Source organism: Benincasa hispida, chromosome 8 (genome assembly GCF_027475165.1).
Source record: "Benincasa hispida cultivar pf3 chromosome 8, pf3_genome.v1.1, whole genome shotgun sequence".
Classification (NCBI taxonomy): Eukaryota; Viridiplantae; Streptophyta; class Magnoliopsida; order Cucurbitales; family Cucurbitaceae; genus Benincasa; species Benincasa hispida.
The window spans coordinates 13,617,803-13,626,151 of NC_143485.1; the positions used below are offsets into that span (position 1 = coordinate 13,617,803).

The window sequence follows — 8,349 nt, forward strand, 5'->3', positions numbered from 1 at the left end:
TAAAAATAAAATAATCCTACATCTAGTGTAAGGATGAAAACCAAAACTATAAAAACAAAATTCAAACTAAGATTTAGACCGTGTTAATTTATAGTTTAACATAACATATTTGACCACTTTAATCGGCAATGCAAATATCAATAGTTCTTTTTCTTTTCCCTTTTTTTAGTGCAATCATTTTTATTTAAACAATTTTAATAAAAAAAATTTCAAAAACTATTTTTAATAGTTACCAGATACTTTAATTTTTTTAAAAAATGATTTATTTACAAAATTAACCACTTAAAAGTTAAACCAAACACAACCAAACTAAATTTGAGCCTTTATTGCTGGCTGACTTTTCCTCATACCAAAATGCACCCTTTTCAGCTCTCCCTTGAAGCAAAAATTTTGAAAAGAATCCCAAAATGGAATGAACAGCGATTTGACTTAACACAACAGATTTTTAAGGAACCAATCCACCTGACCATCGACAAAATATCAGTTCATTTTTCGATTTTTCCTTGGACGAGAGAAACCAAAATCCTCTCATCCAAACAAATAGAATGTGTATAAATTTCACAATCACAGAATGCATGGATAAATTATTATTGGGATGGAGCGGGCAGCAAATGAATGATGGATGATAATAATAAGAGCAGTTGGATCAAGGCAATAATTGAACAAAATTTGCCATTACATTCTTAAAATAAAATAAGACGAGAGCACATAATTTATCAAAATTGGTTGTCTTCAGTTCTTCACTGCTTCCAGGCTTTCTTCCCTCTAAACTGTTTGCCTGAGCGTTGATTCTTCTTCTTCTTGTCAACTCGAGATTTCGCAACTTTAGATCGTTTTGCAGCTAACGGCATTGCCTTCTTGTGTTCTTTCTGCCGATTGCTTAAGCCTCCCGTCTTGTAATTTTAATAACAACCAAAAACAATCAGGCTAGTAATATGGCATAAAGAGTATTAAACACAAACGAAGTTCATGCTAAACATAGCTTCCAAGTAAATTTTAAAGATCCCTTTGGTAATAAGTTTCTTTTTATGCAAAATAAATTTCAATATTTTGGAATCTACATTTCAAAAATTCTACGTAGTTTCGAACTTACCATTTCTTTTTAATGAATTTAGTACTTCAAAAGATAGGAAACAAATCAAAGAAATGAAGGGCAAATGATATTTTTTTAACAATAGACAGCTATCAACAAAATTAGCATGGAGCTTGCATATGGACCCAACACATTTCAAAACATGATGAATTTGGTCACTATCACGCAAAGAAAAGAAAATATATAATAGGAGACATAATATTGCAGAACATATTCAAAATATCGAAACACAAACCTTCTTTTGTTTGATAGCAGCACGTGCTTGGTACTTTCCTCTTTCCGCTCTCCCAGCCTTAACTAATGCTAATTTTTCTTCCTTGGTTACCCTTCTCCGGATATGAACCTAGCACCATATCCCCTCTAAGTTAAAGCTTCATAGTTCGAGAATCAAGATAATTTAGCTTTTGCAATTACAAAAGTATAATATCTAGTAAACTAGAATCATACCTCGAGTTTGGCAGGATCCACTCGCTTTGTACTCAATTCATCTGTATTTGGAATCTTAGATGTCCGCTTTGTGTCTGAACCATTTCTCAACAAACCATGTTGAGTCAAAGCATTTTTTGCATCTTTCTTTGCCTGATAATTAACCAAAATAATAGTTACTGGTTGGGATGTATTTCTACTTGACAATTATAAACTACATTTGCGATGTTCCAAAGCCTGAAGAGTTGCACAATCGAGGTTACCTGCAATTCCTTGATCCTTCGAAAATCTTCATTGGAAAGAATGCCATCGGTTGGTTCTGATGATTTTTCCACAGCTGTACTTGCTAGTCTCTTCAATGCTCGAAGACTTGAATTGGCAGTAACAAGTTGTTGGTCAAAATCAGAATGTTTCCTTTTCTTCAGCTTAGAATCTCCACAATTAGTTCTAGCGTCCATGTAAGCCTCTTCTTTATACTCTGTGTCTTCTTCCATGCCACTATCCTCAACCTCCTCATCTTCCTCCGATTCCATCCCACTAGAATCGTCAGCATTTTCATCATCTGTACCTTCATCGGAATCAACTTCAGGTGCTGAATCTACATCTATCAATTCATCCTTGGCACTGGTCCCACTGTCACTGGACATTTGACTATCACCATCATCACTGGAATCAAACACTTGATCGAGGTCATCATCAGATCCACTTGCAATGGAATCAACCACTTGATCGAGGTCATCAGCAGATCCACTTGCAATAGTCTCACTGTTGTCATCACCGTCATCATCACTATTGTCACCATCAGCGTGTTGTAATAACTCGATACCAGGAATATTGGATGCTACAGCTACCTCCCCATAAGCTTTAGGTCTAGCCTTTGGATCAGTAGGGCGCCCACGATCCTTCTTAGTCAGCAAAGATGGACAATACTACAAACAGAGAAGTTCACTTCACTTCTTGTGTATAGTTATAAAAGGAAAAAAATTGTAAGAAGCTATAAATATAAGTAATGGAGGCCAAGCCTAAGTATACCTCTCTATATAATCCAATAAGTGATCGTGCAGCTATTGAAACTGCCTTCTCATGTGATTTCTTGTACAACGCAAGATCTTGTAACAAATCTTCGGTCATTAACTAGTTGGCAAGAATGCAAGAACACAAAATTACTATTGAGTTTATACAAGATACGAAAAAGTTGCACCATATGAAACAAGATAGAAAATGTGTAATTTAATCTACGTCCACTTTCAGTACATATTAGAACATAGGAAAGGTATATAGTATATGATCTCAGAATTGTTTTTCAAAACAGGTTTCATTTCAAATTTAAATAAACCAGAGTCTAAATATTACATGCAATGTCTTTTCTGTAGCTTCATTTTTGGGATTTTGGGTTTATGCCCACTCTCTTCTGTAATATTTGCATATATCAATGATATATGGTGTTTCCTCTTAAAAAACTAAAATAAAATACTGAAGGAAAGATGAACCATATAAATCCTGATATATAACAAGTAATGAAAGTTACCAAAGGCATTCGTATACATATCTCCCTTACTACATTGAGCCCAACCGCAATAGCCTGAAAAGGAACAATAGACCCTTGAGTTCAAGAAGTAGATAGGAACAACATAAAGCATCACCAATCATACAAGCACCTCTGTTCGTGAACGATCATGTACAAATTGATTTACAATCTGTTTGAACAAAGGTTCAACTGCTTCGGGAGGAACCTGAATTGAAGACAAAAGCTATTACTACCGGGGAGTCATGAGAGTTGGCCACATGGGGGGTGGTGGTGGTGGTGTTGTAAATTAAGCATATGAATTGTTTTGTTTGGTTTTGTTATCTATTTTCTAAATTCTAAGACTCTTCAAAAGCTAAGCCAAGTTTTGAATATATATATATATATATATATATATATATGTGTGTGTGTGTGTGAAAAGTAGATTTAAAAGCTTGTTTTGTTTTTAGAATTTTGCTAAAACTTCAAATATTTAGGAACAAAAAGTGAAAACCATAATAGAAAAATGGGAGAGAAACAAGCATAATTTAAAAAATAAAATCAATTAAAATCGTTATAAAATGAAGTCGTTGGAATTTGAACATAAAAAATAGCATACCATATCATGACAGGCCTGGACTGCTGATGCAAGTAAATCTGTGATATCACGTTGATGAGGCTTCATGAATAAACTCAACATTAGTTACAAGTTAAAGGAATCGCCACATTCAACAAGTTAAAACAACATCATACCTGAACATACTTCTGAAGGAAAGGGTAGAAGTTTAACAAAATCAAGCGGTGAAGCCCAACTGTTCTAGCAATAACTTTCAGCAGCATCATCTTAACCTGACATTTAAAATAAAATTATTTAATTCTAAAAAAACATCATAATTAAACAAATGAATACATAGCTTTGAGGCACCAACCATAGCAATGATCAAATTAGAATTTCTCACTATTCTAACATGTTTAGATGTTAGTCATAAGTATTTTTCAGACTATCAGTGTAAATCGTAATAGACACCAAGTAAGCGAATGAAAGATTGCATGAAAAAAAGGAAATAAGTAGCCCACCAAAGCTGGTACGTTAAAGTGGTATATTTATGAAGGACAGAAGAAATGGAGATGCAAGAGGATAACAGCGATCCCTCATAAAAGACACTAAAATTTTAGTGTGTTAAAATGTAAAACTGAGCTTTAATTTTATTTCCTTCCCCTAAATCTTTTCCTTTTTTTATTTTCTATCAACTTGATCAATCAAAATGTTCTCAATTTAAATCTTAAGGAACTTAAATACATCTAATGGATTTATTTGAGAAAGGTTGACTCATGCAATCTTTGTTTTTAATTGGAAAAATAACAACACTCTGTTGTTAAAATAATAATAATAATAAAGCTAGTGGTTCGTCTCTCTTTTAATTTTTTATTGGTGTTGGTAGTGTTTTACCCAAGCACAGTAGGTGAGCTTGGTGGAGGTTATCAAGTATTTTTGCTTCCTTCTTCGTACTAGGATCATTATCCTATGATGGAAAATGTTTATAAGCATCTCTCCACTGGGAAAATGGCAGTTTGTCAGAAGGTTGGACGGTTAAATGATTAAACTTCATCTGATCTCATATTGAGTGTGACTCTTCTATTTGCTTTGAACCTTCAAATTTCCTTGGACACTTTTTCTTAGTTAAAGAAAAATACAAGAAATTCAGGGGAACAGTGAATCTAAATTAGACCTCAATGGTTGCCTCTCCTTCAGTTGTAACAGATAACAGATCGTGGTATATGGACTCTGGGGCATCTAATCTCTAGGGACTGGAACTGAATGGTTTTTTTTTTTAGTATAACAATTGTGGGGGTGAGGGATTGAATTTCTAACTTCTTAAGATGAAATGCATGTCAATGCCATTGAGTCAAGCTCACTTTGGCCTTTGGGGCATCTAATCACTTCACTACTTACGTAGACTCTATGACAAATGTCTCACAATTGAATGAGAAGGAAAAGGACATTGTTGAAAAGGAAAAGGACATTGTTGAACCTTTCCCTGATACGTTCAGACTTGTGGGTACCTTTCCCTATTCATTCTATCAATGGTGTGTTGTTTGCTTTCTCCTATTCATTGACCTGGGTTGGGAAGTGTTGTTTCTCTCCAATCATTTTGCTCAGTTGGGCCTCGAACAACCATCCGTTCATATACACCCAGTTACTTCCGCCAAATGTGTGTTACATGTCGAGAAAAATGATGAGTCTGCCCCCATTTCTTTATTCACTATAGTTTCACAATTAGAGCTTGGAACATAATGTACAAGGAATTCAGTTAGGCTTCTCATGTGTTTCAAAGCATACGGCAGTCGCAATTAGAGCTTGGAACATAATGTACAAGGAATTCAGTTAGGCTTCTCATGTGTTTCAAAGCATACGGCAGTCTGGATTAATGATGTTCTCTCTGCTGACAGTTCCTTTTGCTTTCTTTGGAAGGAACGAAATGCTAGAATGTCTACAGAGAGTCAAGTAATTTGGAATCTTTTAGTGACCTTCAGTGACTCATGGCCTCAAATCGAAGTATCCAACAACAAGCTTTATAGCAAGCAACTTCACAACATTCACCATTAACCTAGATTGGGGAGAGCTTTTCTCTGATCCCATTTGGAAAGGAGATGACTTCTCCATTTTTCCTTTATATTGTTCATTTGTTTTGACTGGTGTTTTCTGAACATATATCTTGTTTCTAATCCCTCCAACACCCCCCCCCCCCCCCCCAAAAAAAAAAGGAAGAGTTAATATGCTAGGGATCGTCTTAAGTTGTCCGACGATGTGGGTCCATTTTCCTACAAGTACTACCATAAGTGACTATGTCACACATGTTTGTACCATATATTATATGTGTTGTGATGTTTTTCTTGTCAAGAACTCTATGGTCAGTGAGTAAATCGGTGTTTGTCATGTCTATTTCCCCACAACCACAACTAATTATGAAATATGTCATCTGTCTCTTTCCCTTCAGACAATAAAGAAATATGATAACTTAGGTATGCCAATCAGTCAAAGTTAATATATTCACCTCAAATCGCTCATTGCAAGCACGAAGTCGAGCGAACAACTTTTCTGCAAACCCCTGCAGGTGCAATGAAATTTATTAATTCTTATCACCCTAAATTGTATCCTAAAAGAGAACCTAAACTGAGAAATAATAAAATAAAAGTGCAGAAAACATGGAAATAAATAAACCTGTGAATCTATCAAATGGTTAAGTGGAGAATAACTTGAATTGCCTCTCTCTGATGACAAGCGTTGCTGCCTCTTAATACTACGCCTGACTCGTTCCAGTTTTGCCTTTTTTTTCTTCTTGCTAGCTGATGTACCTTTGTTGTGTGCCTAAATTCCCAAAACATAATAATATAAAATTTAAAATAACTATAATGCATACATATTTTTTGAGGCTGACTTGTTTGAAAAAGCATCCAAATAAGTTTAAAACCATTCTTTATTATTTTCTAGTTTATGCCTTCACCAACCTTATAAACCAATTCCTTGCTGAGAACGACTTGAGGAGTTTGAGAAGCCGCATCATCTTCATCACTTTCCTCATCACTATCATCTTCACCATCTTCAATCTTCTCATAATCAAGAAGAAAGGATACGGCAGCAATCATAATCCTAGAGAGTTCAAGTGAGTTGTAATCATTTCCAAAAGAGTTATCAATAGAATATCATTGAATCAATCAAGTTCAATACCTTGGTGATGAATGAAAGCAAGCAGTACAGATAGCATTTGCTGTTCTTTCATCAAACCACACCCTTCTTCGATGAAGTTCACACAGAGTTATAAGCGATCTCTTGGCCTTTGCTTCATCCTCCTCCTACATCAGAAGTCGAAGTTTACTATCCATCCAAGTTAAGCCCAATGTTCTTATCAGCACAAAATGAAAAGTATACTTTACTTGCAGCATTGCGAACAAAATTTTCTGGAGAGCTCGATTCTTTGCTTCATTTTTATGCTTTTGATTCATTTTTTTAATGCTGTGAATAACATGAGAAAATGCCAATTTTCTTAATGTTCGGTCACCTAAGGTCTGTAACTCCATAAACAAAGCAAGATTGTCCTGAATATCAACCATCTGAACAACAAAGTAAAGAGCAATTTCCAAACAATATTAACAAACGAACTACACTTAATCTATACTATTCCAATTCTCGCAGAAAATTAACCAACCCTAGACCACAGACAGAGCAAATTTGGATACAAAAATTTCAACTCTACCTTTCGATTAACAAGAAGTATAAGAGCCTGTGCTATGTGGCAACGTAAACCCGAAGGCAGCGACTTGGAAGACGAGTTGAGCAAATCCGCCAACTGTTTGGGAAATTCCACAAGATGTTTCGGATAAAGATGAGTAACATGAGCCAAAAACATCGCCCTGTCACTAAGGTCCTTAGCTACGGAGGGGTCGCTACCAATGCCACCGACAGAGGTGAAGTGAAGAGAGGCTTGCTGTTTAAAGAGTTCCATGGATGATTTGAATTGGTTGTAGAGAAGAACCAACTCACACTCGTACCCTTCGGGATCACACTTCATCTTCGACTGCAGCAAGGGCAAAGTTATCCTCTCTGGAGCTGAATTCATTGCTACTGAACTGCTTTGATTTCGATTACAAGTTCTAATTTAGAACCAATCGATGTGTGGAGTTCCAAACTAGACAAAGGCGAAATCTGTTCGTGGTGAGCGGCGGCAGAACGCAGAAGACCTGCCGGACAGTCCCTGTTTGGAGTCGCAAAATTGACATTCTAGGGCTTATTTTATTACCGTAGATATCAATTTCCACCTTGAATTTGGAGTAATTCTATCTTTTAAATCTCGAATTTTTGTGAATTTATCAATTTAAATTTGAATTTTCGTAAATGTATCTATTTAAATATTAAAAATTCAATTTAAAGAATTTTTTTAAATAATGTTATGTTATTAATTATTAACAAAAATAAGGTTCGATTGGAAGTATCGATAAAAAGGAGTTGTCTAATCATGGACCCGGTACACAATTATCATTAAATCGTGGATCGAGTCCACGACTTCCTTTGTAGCATGTGAATTGACAGTGACCTGATACATGTAAACTACCACTTGTATAACCATGCAACATTGACCACAGGTAATCGTGGACGGGGTACACGACTTAGTGGTCCTAAAAAATCCTCCATGACCTTCTCTTCACTTTCTTCCTCATCTCAAACTTTCTTCCTTTCTGCCTCTCTCTCATCGCCATCGTCCACCATAACTGTCGTCTACCGTCAACGATCGTCTGCCATCCATCGACCGTCACTGCGCTCTCTGCC

General features: G+C 35.7%; 1 protein-coding gene across 3 annotated transcripts; it reads right to left on the reverse strand.

The window, feature by feature from the left end:
- Positions 1-603: 603 nt before the first annotated feature.
- On the reverse strand, positions 604-7,861 carry LOC120083426 (ARM repeat superfamily protein). Of its 3 annotated transcripts, none has more exons than XM_039039184.2 (15): positions 7,280-7,861; positions 6,960-7,136; positions 6,754-6,878; positions 6,534-6,675; positions 6,247-6,393; positions 6,080-6,133; positions 3,777-3,872; positions 3,643-3,702; positions 3,178-3,252; positions 3,048-3,101; positions 2,552-2,653; positions 1,783-2,448; positions 1,541-1,672; positions 1,329-1,436; positions 604-893 (listed from the first exon to the last, which is right to left on the reverse strand). In XM_039039184.2, exons 1-15 carry the CDS (start codon positions 7,640-7,642, stop codon positions 741-743), a joined length of 2,454 nt encoding a protein of 817 aa, XP_038895112.1. In that variant the 5' UTR covers positions 7,643-7,861; the 3' UTR covers positions 604-740. The 3 variants fall into 3 exon arrangements, with proteins under 3 accessions (XP_038895112.1, XP_038895114.1, XP_038895113.1); XM_039039186.2 differs by having other exon boundaries at positions 6,960-7,038; positions 7,280-7,796; XM_039039185.2 differs by lacking the exon at positions 6,960-7,136 and having other exon boundaries at positions 7,280-7,839.
- Positions 7,862-8,349: the final 488 nt, after the last annotated feature.

Excerpts from the sequence above, each read along its gene's own strand:
- LOC120083426 (XM_039039184.2), bottom strand. The coding sequence starts at position 7,642 with ATGAATTCAGCTCCAGAGAGGATAACTTTGCCCTTGCTGCAGTCGAAG. Across the intron at positions 6,879-6,959 it reads TTTTGTTCGCAATGCTGCAA|GAGGAGGATGAAGCAAAGGC; the intron begins GTAAAGTATACT and ends CTTCTGATGTAG. Across the intron at positions 3,253-3,642 it reads TCCAGGCCTGTCATGATATG|GTTCCTCCCGAAGCAGTTGA; the intron begins GTATGCTATTTT and ends TCTTCAATTCAG.